The 23,390-nt window shown below is 42.8% G+C and overlaps 1 protein-coding gene across 1 annotated transcript in view; it reads right to left on the minus strand.

The window, feature by feature from the left end:
- The window catches only part of LOC122552416 (uncharacterized), a 55,542-nt gene extending 36,181 nt beyond the window's left edge, over nt 1-19,361 (minus strand). Inside the window, exons 1-5 of the mRNA XM_087976555.1 lie at nt 19,279-19,361; nt 10,767-10,816; nt 4,540-4,684; nt 2,306-2,382; nt 2,059-2,220 (exon numbers count right to left, since the gene is read on the minus strand). Of these exons, the coding sequence (XP_087832681.1) occupies nt 2,059-2,220; nt 2,306-2,382; nt 4,540-4,684; nt 10,767-10,800 (418 nt within the window). The 5' untranslated portion in view covers nt 10,801-10,816; nt 19,279-19,361. The remainder of the gene's footprint in view (nt 1-2,058; nt 2,221-2,305; nt 2,383-4,539; nt 4,685-10,766; nt 10,817-19,278) is intronic.
- Nucleotides 19,362-23,390: the final 4,029 nt, after the last annotated feature.

Below are 23,390 nucleotides of genomic sequence, written 5' to 3' on the forward strand. Positions count from 1 at the left end.
CTCGCTTTACTTTGTTATTGGAAGCCATTACCATTAGTCGCAGTATCTCATGGCATCACACACCACATCTCCCTCCCCTCAGTCACTATGTCACACTCACCTGAGTCATTATACCTCAAATCCCACAATCATCGCATCTCACTTCAGTTAATATGTCACACTCACTTCAGTTACTGCATTAGTGACCGTGTCATCATTCATTACATCACACACATCTTAATAGCTACATACCCCTCTCTTCAGTTACAGAATCGCAGTCTCCTCAGTCACTACAACTAAATGCCATGTCGCATCCCATTCCCTACGTCACGTCAAGACACTCTTCTCAGTCAATGTATCTGTAATCCACTCTGACACAGCACCCACTCGGCTCAGTCACAGCATCTCCCTCTCCTTATTCAACGAAGACGGCATACCTCAGGTATGTCATTCCACTCCCGTCAGTCACTGCATCCTCACTGCCCTAACTCAGTGCACTCTACATCCCTCAATTTCTGCACCAACGTGGTGGTCTTCTTGTGGTACGTGATAGTCCCTTTCCTGGCCTCGAGGCAATTCCAGAGCGATCTCCCAACCTCATGAAACTCATCGACCAGCCATTAGCCCAAATTCCTTCATCCTTTACTTCACGCATGCACGGAAGAAACATTGTCTCAAATTTAATAAGAAACACTGATCCAGCATATACTGCCATTTACAGAAAATATTTCAAAACATCTACCACCTGGTTAGTGACTGGAAGTGCTCCCTAACCTTTCTCCAGAACCGTCAATCCAAATTCTCAGAATGTGCTCCTTATTTCTAGAATTTCCAATGGGAATAGTTTATATCTTTTTTTTTCTGTTCATATCTTGAAGACTCCGATCAGAGAAATAGACCTAATTTGTCGATTCAGTCCAGAAATGTAATCATTGAAGTGTATGTGTCATACCATTAACCCTACATCATTATCCCTCCATGGACAGAATACCTTTTCAAAGACGTGAATCCCAGATCTACTCACATTACTGTCAGAGTGGTCTAACTAGGGTTTTGTATAGCTGCAAGAATACATTGGCTCACTTATACTCTAGTCCTATAGATATAAAGGTAGTATTGCGTTAGCTTTCTTAGTTATTTTCTGAACTCATTTGTGATATTTTAAAGGGCCAAGTAACTGATCCCCTGAGTCAGTCTGTACATCCACTATATTTATCTTTATATTGGTCAGAAAGTTACCTGATTAATCATTTCCGTTCCAAAATAGATAAACACACACTTTCTTGTATTGAAGTCAATCTGCCACAGTTATTCCCATTTATTTAGTCTTTTAAAATCCTTTGTAACTCTATGCAATCTTCCAAAATGTATATTATTCTGTGTAACTTAATGTCATGAGAAAACTCGGATGCGATCCTGTCGATGCAACATCCAAGTGGTTAAGAAATGATGTGAATAATTAAGACCTATTGCTGTTGTTTGTGGGTCACCACTAGTCACATGCTGGCAATCGGAGCACTGTGGATTGTCCCCATATTTTGTCGCTTTGTACTCACATTTTCCAGCTATGTTAGCAACTTGCTCTCAATTCTGTGGGATTATAATTTAGTTTAAAATCTAAAAATGGGGCTTTATTCAATCTCTTCTGGAAGCACCTATGAGTAACATGCATCAACATTCTGCAGCACTATTTTCCACTTGGCTCCAAGCCCCCACCCAATTCTGTGCATTCCATCATCTCCCTCCCATCTACTCCGACGGCTGCAGATTCAGATTCCTGCAGAATGTTTGAAGTCCAAAAGCTTATAGGTTAGGGTTGAGCAACATAAGTGCGATCCCTGCTTCAACTGTTGTCGTTCTGTGCTTCATTCCTGCACCTACATCCCAAGCAGCTGGAGATAAGGTGTCCCTTCAGACAGCAAACTGAAGAAGAACTGTAAAAAGAATGCCCAGTTTGCTTTGCTGTAACTCCTTGCATTGTTTATTTACGAAGCAGAATGTATGTAAATTCTTTGGTGTGACATTGATGTTAAAGAGACACTTCGTTTTCAATCATTCTATAACATAACAGAATTGTACCTGTGCAGTAAGCGTGTTTTTCCATTGTTTTCTTCAAAAAATATACAAAGTAATTGGAACAGTTTTGAATCGTTATCTGTTTGGTCCAATGGCAGAGCTTGCCATTCCAGTTGAAACATACTGTGCCATTCGTTTTTCCCTGGGACTCGGTGGGATGAGTAGCTGCAATAACGAGTTCACAATTTGATTATCTTGCTTTTAGGGGCAACGAATGCACATACATGTTCTGTGGAAAGAGTGAACGTACCATTTAACCATCCTGAAGCTTCTGTGGAGCAATGATGTGATGGAACAGCAGTCTCTGGCATTTTCCATCCACCGGAACTGAACAAAGGAGAAAGAGCGAACTCATCACAATTGTTAATTGACTGTCCCATTCGAGAGAAATGCACACTGTGTTCCAACGGTTTCTCACAATGGCCACCTTCAACTTGCTCTTTGCTCTCAAGAGTTGACACTTTATCTTCTGTCTCCATTCCCTATCATGACATATATCTCTAATGCTTCTAATGCTGCATGATATTCATGCAGCAGTAATAAACTGGCAGTTGCATTGTACAAAAGCCTCCACGTATTGCCATTCATGGCGATGACAAGCATGAGGGGACATGGTTATAAACTCAGGTATGACAGATATAGGACAGATGTCAGAGCTAGTTTCTTTACTCAGAGAATAGTCAGAGGTGGAACGCACTGGCGGCAACAGTAGTAGACTCGCCAAATTTAAGGGCATTTAAGTGGTCTTTAGATAGGCGCACAGACAAGAATGGAATAGGAAAGGTTAGATGAGATTCAGATTGGTTTCAAAGGGCGGTGCAACATCGAGGGCCGAAGGGCCTGTCCTGCGCTGTAATGCTCTATGTTCTATATTCTATCTCTCTGATCAGTCCACACCTCCTCTTTATTTCTACCTAATGCTTAAATCCAACTTTCCTCCTTTATTGGGAAATCAGGTGTGATTTTCCTGACCCATATTTTATGTAGTGAGTTATTAAAATGACAGGACCACACAAACATGAAGGACAGCAATCAGCCATTTGGACGCTTTGCGAGCTCTGCCACTCACTACAATCCTGGCTAATTACACTTACTTGCCTTTTTCCATGATCTTTGAATTCCGTCATGATTAGAAATATGTCATCTCAGTTTAAATAAACACCAGGACCCTATTATTCTTTGTGCAAACATTTCCAAAGATTCACAACATTCTCGTACTCTGTTCTGATGTCCTTCCTTCTTTCATGACCAGCTTTAAACTTTTGCACCTTATTTGCTTCCATTGTCTGAGTAAACATGCTTCTGCTAAATTCCAACTGGACGTGTTCTTGCCAGTCTTATGATGATTATTTATCCAGTTCATAGAACTGTAGGTTCAGGGAATAAAACAGGCCAGAAGAGTCATTCGGGCGATTGAGTCTTCACTGCCAGAAAACACGAATGACTCGACTCATTCAATCCCACACTCGGCCCACTGCCTTGTATGTTATGACATTTTAAGCATTGATGGAAACATCACCATTCATCCGTTTGATGAAATGGTTCTTTCTCGATTTCAATCAAAACCACTTAAAAATTACGCCACCTTGTTCTTATTTCGACTGGTTGGGACGGAGGTTGGAGGGGGAAGGTTCCCCGTGATTATCAGTGCAAAAACTTTCGAGAAACTCTTGACAATTTTCCTCATACTATTGTACACTTCCATCAAGTCTTCTTTCAAAGTTCTCTGCTTCAAAGAAATAGCCACACAGATGCATTTTTTTTCATTGCTGAAATGCTGTATCATAGGCAACAACCTGGTGAACCTCCTTTGCACCCTATCCAATGCAATGCAACCACAGCATCACACAATACTGCCGCAGTGAATAACCAAAGTTCTGCACTCCTCCAACTTGTTCTCCTTGCTCTTATAATTTATGCCTGGACTGAAAAAGGCAAGAATTATGCACACCTCATTAACTATCCCATTGCACTCTCTTCCCACTTTCAGCGATATGCGCAAGATCATCACAAGTCCCTTTTTTTTCGCCAAACTCCCTATTTTCTTGGTATTGAACATTCGTTTGACATGTTCCTTTTTCCAGTTTGAATCACCTCGCACTTACTAGAATTATCTCCCATCTGCCACTGATTTGCCTAAGTGACAAAATATTTCCCCTCTCCCTCCCACACCCCCCCCCGCACTACCACCATATTCGAATCCACAGCGTTAGTGACAAGGTAGCTCAGTGGTTTCCACTGCTGCCTCAAATCACCAGCGTTCCACGTTCAGTTTCAGTCTCGGAGGAGCGTCTGTATGAAATTTTCTTATACTTCCCGCATTGGCATTGGTTTCCTCTGGCTGCTCTAGTTTACTCTCCCATGTGTTTCCACATCCTTGTCCAAATCTAAAGCATATGATATTACAAATGTTTACTCTGCTGTAACACACTCATAATACTGTATTGATAGATTATGGAACGTAGATTCGGCTTTCCCTGGTACCTGTTAAACCTGTACCATCCATTCTCGAGTTTATTGTCGCCTTTCACCTCATTGGAACATTGAGTATGAGTGCAGTCAATGCTCCTCCAAGCATCATTTAGGACTTTGTGATTTACACACGGGTCAGTATCTGCTGTCGAGTGTCCTATATGATAGAAAGATGTTTTAACACGATTGTGCAAATTATCACCAATATCACAAAGCGAGCTGCACATACATTCACACAGCCAACACCTCAATCTCAAGTTACCATAGCGACCTGGAAAGAAGAAACATCACTGCGTCCTCTGGAAAACCAGTTCCCGAGTAAAGGAACAAAATTAAGGAATAGAGATTATATCAGAGAAAGCGATATTCCAATGCATCTGGAAAGTATAGGACTGAATGAACTGTTCTCAGAGAAGGGAGAACAAAGAACGAGAGGTCAAGGTGGAAAGATGGATGGTGAAAGAAGAAATTAAGAAACAAGAACAAATTTAGTTTGACGCAATAGTTGTTTGAATTCAAAACAGCACTGCCAGAAAGTACTGAAACAGATTCATCCACATTTAAGAGATCCACCATCTCCTCTTCTGTAATATGGATATTTTTCAAAATATCACCATGTTTTCGACACATTCTGTATCTTACATGTCCTTCTCCACAGAAAACACTGATGCTAAATACTCATTTGTGATATCCCCCATCTCATGTGGCTCCACACATAGGTTGCTTTGCTGATCTTTGAGGGGCTGTATTGTCACCCTGGTTACCGTTTTGTCCTCAGAGTTGAAAAATGTGGTGCTGGAAAAGCACAGCAGGTCAGGCAGCATCCGAGGAGCAGGAGAATCGACGTTTCGGGCATAAGCTGTACTTCAGGAAAAAGGCTGGTGTGCCAAGCGGGCTGAGATAAAACATGGGGGGGGGGGGACTTTGTGGGAGAGGCGCTGGGAATACGATAGGTGGAAGGCGGTGAGGGTGAGGGTGTTAGGCCGGAGAGGGGGTGTGGGCGGAGAAGTCGGGAAGAAGATTGCAGGTCAAGAGGGCGGTGCTGAATCCGAGGGTTGGGACTGACTTAAGGTGGGGGGGAGATGAGGAAGGTGGAGAAATCTACATTCATCCCGTGTGGTTGGAGAGTTCCTAGGCGGAAGATGAGGCGCTCTTCCTCCAGGCGTCGTGTGGTCAGGGTCTGACGATGGAGGAGGTCAAGGACCGGCATGTCATTGGCGGAGTGGGAGGGGGAGTTAAAGTGTTCAGCCACGGGGCGGTTGGGTTGGTTGGTCCGGGTGTCCCAGAGGTGTTCCCTGAAACATTGCGCAAGTAGGCGGCCTGTCTCCCCAATGTTTCAGGGGAGCAATTATGGTTGCTGGCCCCAAAGTGCTGCCCCAATGACATCTCAGTCACCTGCCCTGCCTTATTTCCAAAGAGTAGGTCACGTTTTGCGGCTTATCTAATAGGTACATCGACATACTGAATCAGAAAATGTCCTTCTTCACACTTAACAAATTCGTCTCCATCCAAACCCGAGAGAAATTGAGGACCGCAGATGTTGGAGATTAGAGTCGAAAATGTGGCGCTGGACAAGCACAGCCAGTCAGGCAGCAACTGAAGAGCAGGAAAATCGACGTTTCAGGCATAAGCCCTGATGAAGGACGTATGCCTGAAACATCGATTCTCCTGCTCCTCCAGTGCTGCCTGACTGGCTGTGTTTTTCCAGCACCACACTCTTCGACTCCATCTAAAACCTTAACACTATGGCATTCCCAGTCAAATTAAAGCCCTCTACCAATACCACCCTATTATTCTCACAGATAACTGAGATCTCCTTACAAATTTGCATCGCAATTTCACGTTGACTATAAGGCGGGATCTAGAATACAATCTCAGTAAGGTGTTCATCCTTGTTCTATTTCGCAGTACCAACAAAATAATTTCCCTGGATGCATTCATCGGAATTTCATTCTAAAGTTCAGCCATTACGCTATCCCTTATCAAATACGCTCCTCCTCCTCGTTTCTTCCCTCCTTTTTATGCTTCCTATAGCATTTGCATCCTGGAAAATTAAGGTGCCAGTCCTATCCATCTCTCAGCCATGTCTCTGTAATTGCTATCATATCCCAGTCCCGTGTCCCTAACCATGTTCTGACTACATCTACTTTCAATATTAGGCCTCATTCATTGAAATACATGCAGTTTGATTTGTCAGAAGTAACAAAGAGCATTGATGAAGGCCCAGCAGTGGATATGCTTTACATGGACTGCAGTAAGACATTTGAAATGTATCCTCATGGTCGACTGGTAAGCAAGGATAAATCTCATGGAATGCAGGGAGAACTAGCCATTTGGATACGGAACTGGCTTGAAGATAGAAGACATAGGGTGTTAGTGGAAGGTTGCTTTTCAAACTGGAGGCCTGTGAACAGTGGTGTGCCACAAGGAGGGGTGATCTTTCCACTGCTTTTGGTCACTGATATAAATGATTTGGATGTGAGCATAGGAGGAATGCTGAATACATTTGCAGATGACACCAAAATTGGAGCTGTCGTGGTTCACGAAGGAGGTGACCTCAGAGCACAACTGGATCTTAGTCAGATGGGCCAATGGGCTGAGGAGTGTCAGATGGAGTTTAATTTAGATAAATGTGAGATGCTGTATTTCGGAAAGGCGAATCAGAGCAGGACGTATACACTTAATGGTCACGTTCAAGGGAGTGTTGCTGACCGAAGAGACCGTGGAGTGCAGTTCATAGTTCCTTGAAAGTGGAGTCACAGGTAGATAGAATGGTGAACAAGGCATTTGGTATGCTTTTCTTTATTCGACAGAGCATTGAGTACTGCAGTTGGGAGGTCATGATGTGGCTGTACAGGACGTTAGTTAGGCCACTTTTGGAATATTTTATGCAATTCTGGCCTGCGTCCGAGCAGAAGGAGATTTGAAAACTTTAAACGATTCAGAAAAGATTTGCAAGCATGTTGCCAGGGTTGGAGGATTTGAGCTAAAAGGAAAGGCTGAATAAGCTGAAGCTGTTCTCGCTGGTGCATCCGCAGCTGAGGGGTGACTGTGTAGAGGTCAAAAATTGATGTGATTCATGGTTAGAGTAAATCGACAAGATATTTTCCCTGGAATGGCGGAGTCTGGATACAGTTTTAGAGTGAGAGGCGAAAAAATCTACAAGGGATCTAAAGGGTAACATTTTCATGCAGAGAATGGTGGGTGAATGGATTCATTTGCCAGGGGAAGTGATGGAGGCTAATACAATTGTACATTTTAAAAGGTATCTGGATGGGAATATTATTAGGAAACGTTAAGAGGGATATTGGACTAGTAATGGCAAATTAGACTCGATTAGGATATCTGGTCAGCATGGTCCAATTGAATCAAAGAATCTGTTTCTATGCTATCCAAATCTATGATTAAGTTAGTTTGAAAATGATGTGATAGATATTTCAAAAGGAGCCACACCATTCAGCTAATTTACCTGACCTCTGGTACTTACCTTCTCTCACTTTGATGTGTTATTGGAAGATACTGCCATCAGTCACACGTCACGTCCTCACACACCCCATCTCACTCCCCTCAGTCACTGTATCACACTCACCTCAGTCACTGCATTCGGGACCGTGTCCTCATTCATTGCATCACACACATCTTAATAACCACATCCCCTCCCCTCAGTTATGGAATCTCAGTCATCTCTGACACTACACACAAATGCTAAGCCGCATCATATTCCCCTTCGTCACTTAAGGCACTTTCCTCAGTCAATGCATTCATAATCCACTCCGACACAGCACCCAACCCGGCTCAGTAACACCATCTCCCTCTCCTTATTCAGGGAAGACAGCATACCTCAGGCACATCATTCCACTCCCCTCAGTCACTGCACCTTCCATTCTCTAACTCAGTACACTCCAAACCCCTCAATTTCTGCATCAGCATGGTGGTCTTCTTGTGGTACGTGGTAGTCCCTCGGCCTGAATAGGTCTCAGCGTGGTTTCTTGGCCCCAAGGCAATTCCAGAGCGATCTCCCAGCCGCCTGAAACTCGAGATGAAGCCCAGTGTGGTCTGTAATCAGCGTCCAGTGCGTGCAGAAAGTGCAGTGTGCTGTATTCTGGGGTGGAATACTGTTGTTCAGAAACTTTGATTCTCCAAAACTAGCATTTGTATTTCTCCATTCCTTAGATTAGATTAGATTCCCTACAGTACAGAACCAGGGCCTTCAGCCCAACAAGTCCACACCGACCTTCTGACTTAATACAATCCATTCCCATCAGACACTTCATTCCATAACCTTTGGTCACTGCGTGATATTATTCTGTCTTGCAACATGGAATTATCCTCAGTCACTGTATCGTATTTCTCCCAGTTGTTACCTTCAGTCAACACATCCCACTCCCCAAAGTCACTACATCTCAATTATTTCATTACTTCAATATATTCCCCTCAGTCACTATGTCACATTCTCACTCTTTGTGTCCTGTTTCCCCGTTCACGCAACTCCACTCAGAAAAGTCACAACATCATTTTCCCATTTTTGACAGAACGCGACTCATCACAATCTCTGCATTTCTCATGCCTCGATTACTATATCCAACTTCAGTTATTGACTGCATTCCACTCCCCTCAGTGACAGCATAACACTATCCTAAGGGATTGCATTCCACTCTTCGGAATCACTGCAATCCACTCCCCTCAGTGACTATATTTCACTTCCCTCCGACACCACTTCTTACTTCCCTCTGTATCTGCATCTCACTCCAATAAGTCACTCCATCGTGTTCCTCTCGGTCTTTCGGTCACTCCCCTCAACTCCCCTCAGTCACCATACCATGCTCACAACAGTCTCCATATTCCACGTCCCTCAGTTTCTGTATCCCATTTCCCTCAGTCACTAAATCTCACCGCTCTGAGTTACTGATACCCACGGGTCTCATTCATTGCTTCCCATTTACCTGAGTCACTGTATCCTAAACCGCACAATGGCTAAATCCCATGCCATCTAACTCATTCGAACCTACTAACCTCAGTCAACACATCCCACTCGCCTCAGGCTTCATATCACACTCCACTCAGTTATTGCATTCCCACTCTGGTCATTCACTTCAATGCATTCCACAGAGTCGCTAAATCTGACAACCCTGTTACGATGTTCTAATCCCCTCAGTTACAATATCACACTCACCTCAGGGATTACTTCCCACAAGCCTCACTCCACACACCCTGCTCAAGTCCTCCACCCCTTTGGCATGGTCTGTACTCTTATCAGTCTCATTGTTGAGCTCTCCCACTACTGCAATCTCTTTCACAGAACGTGTGAGTGAGAGGAAGAGCTGAAAGCGCCGTTCACTTATTTCACTGCTTGAACGGTTAATATTATACATCTGCTTTTATCGTCTTCTTAACTTACAAATTTGAGGGTTACGTCTCACAATCGCAAATCTGTTCAGAATGTATGATGCAGAGAATCACACTGTATGTGATTAGTAAACAGCTCTGTGCCTGTATAATAAGCAATATTGTGGGGACAGCCACCCTTGCCTTATGTAGAAATGAAACAAATAATTAAAAGGAAAGAAATCTTGATTTGTATGATCACAGATCAGCCACGATCTCATTGAATGCTCAAAAGGGCTTGAGGGCCTGAATGTTGCAATGAAAGACTGGAGAGGTCTGGTTCATTTCTCCCCCATGCTATAGGCGGGGTTAATAGCAGATTTCACAGACGAATTAAGAATCATATGAATGCTGCATTGTGTGTACACTGGAGCAACATGAATCCGACTCGGTACAGTATCAATTAAAATAGTGATGAAGAGGTTCCAAACTGAATTTGGTGACTTGCTCCATTCAATAATCAGCAGATGGCTTTAGTGGCATTTCTAACTGTTGTTGCCACTCTAATGTGGTAAGAACTGTGGGTAGAAAATCAGTCACTTCAGCTTCTACTGATTCCAGATATTCCCCATTTGAAAAAAAAAGGCTGGTTAATCCTTTATCAGTCCAATAGGAATGAGCTCACCATTGGGAACGAGGAAGTCGATTTAACAAAGACCTACCATTCAACTTAGTTTTAAAATTTCCATTTATGTTCTGTGTTTACTGCAAAAATGGCATCATTCGTTGCAACATGCAAATCGCAGGAATATCCATAAAGTCATGGATGAATGGTACCAGGTGAGCTGTTGCTCCCATTTAATTTAAATTTAAATAAACCACAATGAGGTTTGACTACTATGCAAATGACTTACTCAGCAACCCGAGGATCAGCAGCAGTGTCCTCATCTCAATATGTGATATTCTAGAAAGTGAAACAGAAAATTTATGTTAGAGAAGGGGAGTTCAAGCGAGAATAGGAGGAAATGTATCGTGGTGAGGGCGGCGGGGGGTGGGGTATTAACTGCAGAGAATTTAATTTTACAGCTGTTGACATCTGTCAGTGTGACACAGAGACATAATAGTTAGCACTGCTGCCTCACAGTACTCGGGTCGATTCCACTGTTGGATAAATTCCTGTGTGGAGTTTATACATTTTCCCCTTGTCTGCATGGTTTACTCTGAGTGCTCTGGTTTTCTCCTACTGTTCAAAGATGTGCAAATTAGGTGAATTACTTATGCGGAATTGCACATACTATATATGGATATGGAGGTTCGGTGGGTTAGTTATGGGCAATGCGGGCTTAGAGGAATAAGGTCGGGGCGAGGGTGTGGGTGAGATGCTCTTTGGATGGTCTCTATGGACTCAATGGGCCGAATAGACTTCTTTAACACTGTTGGGTTTCTCTATTTCTATGACCTCGCCCCATCACTTGGATCCTTACAGACAAATTTAACTTCGCCCCTTTAACTCAATAATTCACCTATGGAGTGTAATCTACACACTTTCCTCACTGGGGACCCAGCGGACGGAAGTTTATCTGTCTCCTGCACTGCAATATTTGTAAATGTTGACGCTGGAAACACTGAAAAGTGTTTGGATCGCGTTTCATAACATTGAAGGCTATGAGCATCAATTGAGAAACTGGGTTGAGTGCAGCCATTAGCTTCTTTTTCTGTTCTGTATGATTGCTTCTGTTCAGGAGTCAATCAAAACGATGTCAGACATTTGCTCATAGAACATAGAACATAGAATAGTACAGCACAGAACAGGCCCTTCAGCCCACGATGTTGTGCCGACTACTGATCCTCATGTATGCACCCTCAAATTTCTGTGACCATATGCATGTCCAGCAGTCTTTTAAATGTCCCCAATGATCTTGCCTCCACAACTGCTGCTGGCAACGCATTCCAATCTCTCACAACTCTCTGTGCAAAGAACCCGCCTCTGACATCCCCTTTATACTTTCCGCCAATCAGCTTAAAACTATGACCCCTCGTGTTAGTCATTTCTGCCCTGGCTATCGACTCTATCTATGCCTCTCATTATCTTGTATTCCTCAATTATGTCCACTCTTCTCCTCCTTTTCTCCAATGAAAAAAGTCCGAGCTCAGTCAACCTCTCCTCTCCTCCCTTGCTCACTCACTCACCCAGACCCGAATCAATCTCTCTCCATTATTGGAGCTGTGAAATATTGATTGCTGTATCACACTATCTCTCGTTTGACTTGAAATTTAGTATCCCTTTCATCTTTTTCATCACTCATGACCTCCACTGCTCTGGAGAGAACGACATTTTCCTTGGTGGTTCCATAAGGCAAAAAGAAAGTTATACAATGAAGATGTCATATTTTCATGACAATATTGGTCTAAGAAAATATCGCAAGATTTTCCCATGAACTCTTCATGGTGGCTATTAAAAGCATTCTATATTTTTGTTTTCGAAATCATGTGTAGATTAAAGATCTCCATGACCACTTATTTTGTATTATCCCAAGCATCCGCAAATTTGGTTCATATATCACCAGCCGCAATGAGCTTATTGTTCAAGAAGCTGCCAGCCACAGCTAATACTCCATTACTTTGCCTACAATTTTACCTCTTCAGGGAGACAGATCAAAATCTCCCTTGCTCACTCACTCACCCAGACCCGAAGCAATCTCTCTCCATTATTGGAGCTGTGAAACATTGATTGCTATATCGCGCTATCTCTCGTTTGACTTGAAATTTAGTATCCACTTTCAATAAGACATCGAAAGACAGAATGAGCTACGTCTGCTTTTCTCACTGATAACCCAATGGACATTTAACGTTCATGTTCATCCCTCAATCTGGGATCCAGACAGATTAACATCAACTCTGTGTTTCATTCTTCAAATGGGCCCAAACGAACGAACTACAATTGAATTGTTTACACTTGTTTGAAACTTGAAATGTCTACAGTGACATTTGTAGGACTGTCTACAATATGACACACGTAATGACTATGGTAAACTGTGCAATTCTAATTGATTAATCCACAGAACCAAATTAAGAAATATTTACTTCTCCATTTTTTCATGTTTTTGTTGCAAACTGCATTGTTTTGATGGCATTGATTAACATATCCCAGAATGATTAGTCTGTCATGAAGAGTGCTGTGTAATTAACCTTGGCCGACATACTGACCTTTTATCCATGCCCCTGGAAACATCTGGGATGACATGAAGTTGAGCATAGATCTTGGCAGGTTTTATGTGAAGGCTATAAGGTTATAGATGCGGTATAGTGAGGCAATGTGCGACATTATCGACTTTTGGAGAGGGAGTGGAAGAAAATACTTTATGAAATGAACTGTGATGACAGTTTAAACCAAAATCAGGGATTGCTGTAGCTCTACAGGTCATGTAAGTATCTGTGGAGGAATAATCAGTTTCGGTTTGAGCTCTCGAAACCGTTCATCATGAAACCAGAAATGTTACATCTGTTTCTCTCTCCTCAGATCACGCCAGACCTGTTGAGGTCGACACAGCGTTTTATTTCTTTTTCAGATTGCCAACATTCGCAGTTGGGCTGGTCTCACTTTCCAGAAAGGAAGCATCAGGTGGAATAACAAGATGACAGCATTTTACGATGAGAGGCAGACATTTATGGGCATTTGGGGGCGGGGGGGGGGGGTGGCGAAGTAAAAAGAAATCCATGCAAATTGTAGTCGTGGTCGGGATTGCACTGTCAACAAGGAAGTTGGAGGTGGCATACGTCGAATCGTTTACTGAATACTTGGATGAACATTTGTGCCTTACTATTCAAGGTTATGGGCTGAGGACGTGAATTTGACATGACCAGAGTATTTTAATGGTTCAGAGTCAATAGGTTGAAAGTGTCTCTTATGTATTAGAGGATTCTGTGAAGTAGACAATTGGTGGATTACCCTGAGAGTCAACAAACCACGGGTGGATTGTAGAATTGTAGGATTGAGAAGAAGAGTCCTTCATGGCGAGGCCAGCCGTTGTGGGAAAGAAAGCTCCTCTGTTTGGATCATTCTGCATCACAAATCAGCCGATCTATCAGTTGAGCTATAGGAGTCCATTTGGTTTGAATATCACATGGAAGTCAAAGGTGAACCACAGACATTGAGATGCAACTATCAACATCACAAAGCCCTCCGCTACACAGAATCCAACACTAACAATTCCAATACTTTCACAGTGACACGTACACTGACATCACTTGACATCGCTAAGGTGCATCTAAATACTTCTTCGCAACCCTCTCACTAGTATCCTGACAGAGGCTTGGAATTGAGGGTGATTTAGCAGTTTGGATTAGAAATTAGCTTTCTGAAAGAAGGCAGCGAGTGGTGGTTGATGAAAAATATTCAGCCTGGTGTCAGTTACTAGTGGTGTGCCGCAAGGATCTGATTTGGGACCACTGCTGTTTGTCATATTTAGAAATGACTTCGACTCAGGCGTAGGCGGATGGATTAGTAAGTTTGCAGGCGACACTAAAGTCGGTGGAGTAGTGGACAGTTTTGTAGAATGTTACAGGTTGCAGGGGGACTTTGGATAAACTGCAGAATTGGGCTTAGAGGTGGCAAATGGAGTTCAATGCAGCTAAATATGAGGTGATGCACTTTGGGAAGAATAACAGGATGGCAGAGTACTGGGTAATGGAAAGATTCTTGGTAGCGTAGATGTGCAGAGGGATCTTGAAGTCCATCTACATAGATCCCTGAAAGGTGGATAGTGCCGTTAAGAAGGCATAAGGTGTGTTAGATTTCATTGGTAGAGGGATTGAGTTCCGGAGCTGCAATATCATGTTGCAACTATACAAAACGCTGGTGTGGCCACACTTGGAATATTGTGTACAGGTCTGGTCCCCTGAAAATTTTGGGAAGGACTTGGAAACAGTGAAATAGGTGCAGAGGAGATTTGCCAGGTTGTTGCCTGGTCTGGAGTGAAGGTCTTATGAGGAAAGGCTGAAAGACTTGAGTCTGTTCTCATTGGAAAGAAGAAGGCTAAGAGGGGATTTGGTAGAGACATACAAGCTGATCAGAGGATCAGATAGGGCAGACCGTGAAAGTCTTTCTCCTATGACAATGATGTCAGCTTGTACGAGGTGGCATAACTACAAATTGAGGGCTTATAGATTTAAGACAGATGTCAAGGGCAGGTTCTTTACACAGACAGTGGTAAGGGTGTAGAATGCCCTACCTGCTAATGTAGTCAACTCAGCCACATTAGGGAGATTTAAACAATCCTTAGATAAGCACATGGATGATTTTGGGAGAGAGTAGGGGAAGGGCTGAGAATAGTTCACAGGTCGGTGCAACATCGAGGGCTGAAGGGCCTGTTCTACGTTGTGTTGTTCTATGTTCTATGTTCTATATATGGATGAGGAAGGACACCACTTCGATTGGGGCAACACATCCATCCTCGGACAAGCCAAACAGAGACATGCACGAGAAATCCTACAAGCATGGCATTGTACAAGCAATCCTACAATGTTACCTCGTATGATGACGAAACGTCTGAAAATGAACCTTCCAATTCAGCGAACAAACTTAAATCTGGAAACGTTCTTTGTCCATACCTCTCTTAGTTTTGTTGCATCTGCATCGGTCCCACACTCCTGACTTTCCCCACCTTTACCCAATGCCCGCAGCCACCTGTGTCCACATGCTATGCTCATAGGATAAAAAGCACAGCCTGTTCAAGCTTCCTTCATCACTGAAAATTTGCAGTCAAATAGTATCCTGGCAAATCTCCTCTGCACCCACTGCTGGGCAATTATGTCCATCCTATAATGTGCGGCTTCCTTAACAACATGCAATTGTCTGGGTGCAGCACAAACAATGTGACAACAGCTATTTAACTTGGAGAATTGTACTGTCTTCAGGGTCTGTCTTGGAGTCAGATTTTTACTACTTTAAGTCTTTCATTAATTTCAGTGCCTGCATTGCTTGCAGGTTATCTCTTAATGTTAGGGCCTGTAATCGTCTATGCTGACTGTACTGTTGGGATCTTTTTCATCGAGAGAGTGGTGGGAACCTGGAACTCACTGTCTCGAAGGCTGAGAGAAGCAGAAATCCTCATAACTTTGAAGAAATAGTCAGGTGTCGACTTCAGACTACAGGGCACACAAGATGTCGAAATTGGTTAGAATAGTAAGTTGCATGGCATGGTGCAGGAAGCCAAAGGATTTTAATTTCCTCTGTTGTTAACATCAAATTCTGTATGACTCTGCCTGTATTAATTTGTGATCCCTATTAGTTTTAGGAATGTTGCTCCAACATACAACCCTTTCTCAATCGCTGCATCCTACACCTGCCAGCCACCACGTTCCACTACCATCAGTCTTGTAACCCTTCTGCCCTCAGTCTCTAATTTCGATTTCCATCAATCACTACATCCCACTCGCGTCAGTCACAATATCTAATTCCCATCAGAAGCTAAATTCCATCCCCCCCAGTCCATGATTACCATTGTCCTCAGTGACTGCATCCCACTCACTATGTTCCATTCCCCTCACTCATAAATCCAACCCCACCTCAGTAATTCCCTCCCACTACTTTCAGTCACTGTACCTTATTTGCCTCAGTCACCACATGCCACTCCATTCAGCCAGTGCACCCCACTATCAGTTCAACCCATTCACCTCAGTCACTGCATCCGATTCCCTTAAGTCAGACTATCCCATTCACCTCAGTCACTACTTCTCATTCCACTCAGTCAATACAGCCCCTTCCACTCAGTTACTGTATCACACAAGTCAGTGATTTCTTAATCCCACATGTCCCGTCCATGTCCTTCTCCATCTACTCTTCCCCGGAACACCTTTGGGCTGCCGCACTACTGTTACCACTCTCGCAGACAGAGTATGAATAACAGCGAAAACAGGACACGATTGGTATCGATTTCATTGTAGTGAAAAGGTCACAATGTGTTTCTGACATTTACTACTTTCTTCACGGATGAGCATTAATGGTTTGTGAAACATTAAATTCTGTTGGTCATGCAAAACCTGTTAATCAAACTATGGGTGATTTCTAAATAATTCTCCCTTCTGTTGCATATTTTGTGCCACACCCAGACTACCGTGTGTTGTTCTGGAAACCGCATATTACAGGAGGGATATAACTGTCCTGCAGAGTGTGCACAGGACATTGACCAGGATATTCAATGTGACATAAGGGAGCCGGCTTCAGCATTAACATAAGTGAATGAGGGAAGCTTTCAATCTTGAGTTCTATGATCATCTCACTGAAGTTCTGATCAGGCATGATGGGCTGAGTGTCCTAACTCTTTTGATAGAACATTTATAAAGACGAGTGAATTTAGTACGTTTATCAGTGTTGTAAACAGCGTTCAGAGGAAAATCTGCAGACCAGTTCAGAATCATCTAGTGGTTTTCCTGAGAGGACAGTCAGAAAGTGTTTCCATTGAAACAATTAACACTGTGCACGGAGGTACATTTGCAACTGAAGTTGAACAGAAACGACAGTGAAACGGGGACAATTTGGTGGATTAGGCGAGATGCACCTTTTGATAATCCTCATGAATATGCAGGGTGGAATGACGTTACTCACTGCTGTTGTCACTCTGTAAATTACTGTAATTTGTCAGATGGGAGCCTCCGTCACTTTGACCTGCCCCCACTGATTCCAACAGTTTTAGCTTCCAGAATAAAAAAAAGTAGCCTGTTTCAGTCCTTTGTCCAGTCCAAAGACAATTAGTTTATCATTTGGGGAAAAGGAGGCCTGTTTGTCACAGGTCTGTCATTCACTTTTTTTAACAAAATCTCGCTTTGTAACGTTTCATTTTATGTATTCATTAAAATGGAGTTTATCTTTTTGGCCAGGTCATACCAGTGTTGTCAACCCCCATATGGTCTCAAATGACAGTCACTAGCGAGTTTTCTTTTCCGACCATAGTGATTTTTAAAAGCCTCATACATTTTGAATGATATGAAAATGACTTCATAGGAAACTGAGAAACAGCAACAGAGGACCGTCCCCATGCACAATATTAGAGAAAGTGAAAAACAGAATTTAGTTTCGAGAAAACAAATTTTAGCGGTAATAGAAGGGAAATGTAATGCGCAGAGAGGATTTCACCTTACACTGGTAATGCTCTGTCTCTCTCACTCACTGGAAACACAACGCACAGATTTACTTACATCCTTGCACTCAGAAACATTCCCAGAAAATGTAGTATACATGCACGTTCATAGTGGGAACGTTATCTCTCTCCTGCACTGCGACCATTAAAAAAATGTTTGAGTCGGGAATCAAGACAAACGTTTAAAACACGTCAATTGCGTGGGCATTTCACGTATTGCAATCTTCAAGTCTATAGGCCCAGTGCAGGAAATTGGGATGAGTGTTGATATTACTGTGTTTTTGGTCGTGTTATAACTGTGCAGGATTAAATCAGACATCGTTATGAAATATTTAGTATTCTTTTTTCAACGTCTATCACCTTCTCTGTGTCTACATTTCAGTCAACTGCTCCAATGGAGAATAATGCATTACTCGGTAGCTCGAGAAAGCAAACAAAAATGAATAAAAAACAAAAATGTCAGGTTTGCTGGACAAACTAGTCTGAGAAAAATCTCAGGACTTTAAAACATAGGTTTCTGAAAAGGATCTGATTTCTTTTCTCGAAATAATTTGCAGATTGAGGATATTCATGATCGTTGCCTTTGTATTGTCACATACATCCAACATTTCGTTTGGTATTTAAAGTAACACATGCTACTTATTGTTCTAGAGTTTGTAGAGCACAAATAATAGGCCATTCTTTCCCCATACAGACTTCCTCTCCACAGACACAGATTGAGCTTTCCCTCACTCACTCATTCCAATCTAAAGTGCCAGCATGATATTTACAATTCGTCGTCACTGTGGTCACAAAATGCAGCGTGGGATCAACCAATTTCTCTCTTTCCGTCCCCACAAGATTGACATCGACCTCCCAACTTCAAATGGTGCGTTGAGAGGCAGAGGGCAATTCAACTCGTCCTGTCAATGACAACCCAATTGACTTTACGTCTATGTTTCTCGTTCACTGTGAACCAGATAGAGTCATATTCGGCTCTTTCCTTGAAAGAGACCCAAACCAACAAAACACTATGCATTAATTACAAACGCCATTTTCGACGGGTAAACCTTTGAGCCCAACAATTATTTTTCCACATGAACAATCCCCAAACACCCAATCATTAAAACCTATGCATTCCTGGTACAGGCATTCTCTTCTTTGGCTCCACTTCCAGTCCTGATGTTTTGAAACGCTGTCAACATTCGAAACAAAATGTCCATGAAAGGAGCATTGCATCGGTAGAATAATCACCAAGTCAATCATTGATGGGCTTACTTCGATCATTAGTTCACATGGGGACGCTTACCAGAGTCTCCAAAGGTGATGCTGCTGTTGAGATACAGCGGATTATATGTTCACGTCATTCATGTTCAGTCAGGCAGAATGTCTTGATATTCCGAATGGCACATTCAGCATTGCTCACTATGTTACACATGCAATGACAATGGTTATTTATGCTATTTTTATAAGCCAAAGATTTACATTAATGTACGTTCCATGCAAACTCAGGAGTTTGCATGGAACGTACATTAATGTAAATCTTTGGCTTATAAAAATAGCATAAGGAGTTTGCATTGGAAGAATTTACATACCTGAAACAAAGAAACATCTCACGAGTTTGATTTTTAGTCTCGTAACAGTCTTCCATAATGAAGGATGCATGGTAACTGAGATTAGCTTCAGAATAAGCGACAGAAATAACCTGAGAAGAGATATGGGCAGGTTTTATTTGCAGGATAGAAATTTGGAACATAGAATATAATGGGACAAAATGTGATATTATCTCAATTTAAATGCAAGTTGGACAGAATGGGAAGATGGACATGAAAACAATGCTATTATAAAGCAAAATAAACATTCAGCAGATCTTGCACCATCTGTGGAAAGAGAAACAGAGCTGGCATTTCGGGTCCAGAGAATCTTCTTCACAATTTAAAACCTGAAACGTTAAATCTCCATGGATTCTGTCAGTCCTGTTGCAATTTATCCAGACATTTCAGTTTTTGTTTCAGATTCCGAGCGTCCACAATCCTTTGTTTCCTTCGCTTCTTTTTCTTTTGTATGACAGTCTAAAGATTGTGATACAATGGAAATATCAAGCTTTGTTGTATTAAGATACGTAAAATCTCCAAAGTCATGCAGTACCACAGGCATGTTTTTCCACTAAAGGCAGAAGGCTGTAAGTCAGCAAGGGTCGAAATAGTGCAGCATCGTTTTAAAGTGAGAGACAGGACATTTGGGGAAGATTTGAGAGAAATGAATAGTAACAGTCTGGATTGCACAGTCTTGGAGGGATGTTGACACGGGAAATGTCACAATCTTTAGACAACACTTGGAAAAACAGTTGAAGTAACATAGTATCCAATGTTATGCGTATCTTCCGGGATAGTAGGTGTTTTGCATATCGTGTATTGTTTACAGGAGTGACTCCACAGTTTGAAGGTTCGCTTCCAACTACAGGAGGCGATGAATGAGACAATTAGTGGCAGTTTCACTGGAGGGTTAATACACCTCAGCTGGAGGAAGAGGGTGAGAAAAGTGCCGTCCTGGCAATCTATGCCGTTGTGGGAAGTGAAGCCATTCGGCTGAGACCCCACTGCAAATCGACAATCATACCAAGTGAACGACCAACCACAATGCTTACCTTGTTTAATACACAGGTAACACAGAAACCATGCAGTTACTGAGTCATAGAAAACCTGCCGCAAAGAAAAGGACCTTCAACTGATCAACTTACGGCCAGACAAAAACAAAAGCCGAATAATTCGAAACCCATTTTACAATATTTAACCCAGAACCTTGTTTGCCTTCGTAGTTCAAAGGCATATCTAAATATTTGTTTCCAATTATATGACAATTTAATTATTCTGTTTACTCTGTCTGTATCCTCCATAATTTTATTCATTTACACAATTTTCCCATCTCAATATCCTCAGCTATGAGTAAAATACACCTAATCTGTTCAAAACCTCTTCATATGTGTGAATCATCAGCCCAGGGAAGATCGCGGTAAATCGTCTCTGCACCCTAACTGCTGCAATCAAATCCCTCCACAATGTAGGTTCAGTATCAACATTCAATTCGCCAGCTGTAGTGCAATTAACTTTACACGAGCTGCATTAATTTGGATAAATATATTGTCTCTGTATCTGTGCTGGTTTCAGGGGTTGCTTTAATTTCAGTGTCGTCACTCATGGCAATGATTGTTTTTTTTAGAGTACGTCTTAGTTTAAGGGGCGGTATTAATTTGTCGCCTAAGGTACTGTCAGGATCATTTCACCAAGTGGTTGGTGGGAATCTGGAACTCAATGTTTGTAAGGGTGTTAGAAATAGAAACCTACAAAACTTTACAGAAGTATTTAGGTGTCAACTTTGGTTACCAAGGGATGCAGCGCTCTGAACCAAAAGCTCGTAATGGGATCAGAATAATGAAGTGAATAACGGAGTCTGATCAGCCAAAGAATATTTTTTTGGCGTTATTAATATCCAACAATCTTTGTATCTATTTTCCATAATTTCAGAATCTGTATTAGTTTCAGACATCTCACTAGAGTCAGTCATTCAATCTCACTTGCGTACTTCACCACATCACACTCCCAGCATTCACAATATGCCCCTCCTCTCAGTCACCATGTCTCAGCCACATCAATGTCTGTGTCCCACCCCCTTCGTCAATACATCACAATCCTCTCAGTCACTATGTCTCAACCACTTAAATGTCTGTGTCCCACCCCCTTAGTCAATACATCACAATCCTCTCAGTCACCATGTCTCAGTCACTTCAATGTCTGTGTCCCACCCCCTTAGTCAATACATCACAATCCCCTCAGTCACCATGTCTCAGTCACTTCAAAGTCTGTGTCCCACCCCCTTAGTCAATACATCACAATCCCCTCAGTCACTATGTCTCAGCCACTTCAATGTCTGTGTCCCACCCCCTTAGTCAATACATCACAATCCCCTCAGTCACCATGTCTCAGCCACTTCAATGTCTGTGTCCCACCCCCTCAGTCAATACATCACAATCCTCTCAGTCACTATGTCTCAACCACTTCAATGTCTGTGTCCCACCCCCTTAATCAATACATCACAATCCTCTCAGTCACCATGTCTCAGTCACTTCAATGTCTGTGTCCCACCCCCTTAGTCAATACATCACAATCCCCTCAGTCACCATGTCTCAGTCACTTCAATGTCTGTGTCCCACCCCCTTAGTCAACACATCACAATCCCCTCAGTCACTATGTCTCAGCCACTTCAATGTCTGTGTCCCACCCCCTTAGTCAATACATCACAATCCCCTCAGTCACCATGTCTCAGCCACGTCAATGTCTGTGTCCCACCCCCTTAGTCAATACATCACAATCCCCTCAGTCACCATGTCTCAACCACTTCAATGTCTGTGTCCCATCCCCTTAGTCAATACATCACAAAGCCCTCAGTCACCATGTCTCAGTCACTTCAATGTCTGTGTCCCACCCCCTTGGTCAATACATCACAATCCCCTCAGTCACCATGTCTCAGCCACTTCAATGTCTGTGTCCCACCCCCTTAGTCAACCCTTATTGGGTTAAAATTGTGTCCCAATACATGTGTGAATCTAACCGAAAATGGAAGGTGTCGCTTGGTCCCGTGTGAATCTTGTTATACACCTTCCCGTGTGAATAACCAGAATGGAATGTGTTTTTTAGCCTTGCTCTGCTCTAACCGAAAATGGAAGGTGTCGCTTAGTCCCGTGTGAATCTTATTATACACCTTCCCGTGTGAATCTTCTTATCTGTATGTAACCAGAATGGAATGTGTTTTTTAGCCTTGCTCTGCTGTTCACATGAATGTTTATATCTGGAAAAGAGTATATCAGCTGGAGAAGTCTCCAGTTCGGTAGAGTCTGCTCCGGGGTTACGTTTAACCGCCGAGCGTGGGTTGTTGGCAACCGCTCTACGAGAACTGACGGCTCCCAGTTCGGGTAACATGTAGAGTGAGTATAAACCAGACCCGTTGTAAGTACGAGACTGGTTGTGGTGACACTGCGGGGAATAAAACACTTATATTCTAGCAGACTCGCCTCTTGGCTGTTTGTTCTGTGTCAGACTACTTTCCTGCGAGCCTGGTCCTTGACCTTGAGAATTTTTTAAAACATTTTGGCGTAGCCGGCAGGATCAATCGCAATTGAGGAAAGATTTTGATACAGAACAATGTTTTGGAAAAAGGCTAAGAAACCAGAGGAACAAACTGTGGAGGTCCCGACGTCCCGGGATGGCATGGGCCGTGGCATGGCGTGGCAGTTTGTTTGAGAAATGGTGGGGGGCGACCGGAGGACTGGGAGGCCGAGGGCGTAGGAACCCCAGGGTCGCTGCTGTCCACCCTTGAGAGGATCCCAGTCCTGCCGAAGAACCCATTGCCTGGGGTACAGCGGAG

The sequence above is a fragment of the Chiloscyllium plagiosum genome, unplaced genomic scaffold (assembly GCF_037043375.1).
Source record: "Chiloscyllium plagiosum isolate Xiang-an unplaced genomic scaffold, Cpla_swu_hap1 HiC_scaffold_29, whole genome shotgun sequence".
Taxonomy (NCBI): domain Eukaryota; kingdom Metazoa; phylum Chordata; class Chondrichthyes; order Orectolobiformes; family Hemiscylliidae; genus Chiloscyllium; species Chiloscyllium plagiosum.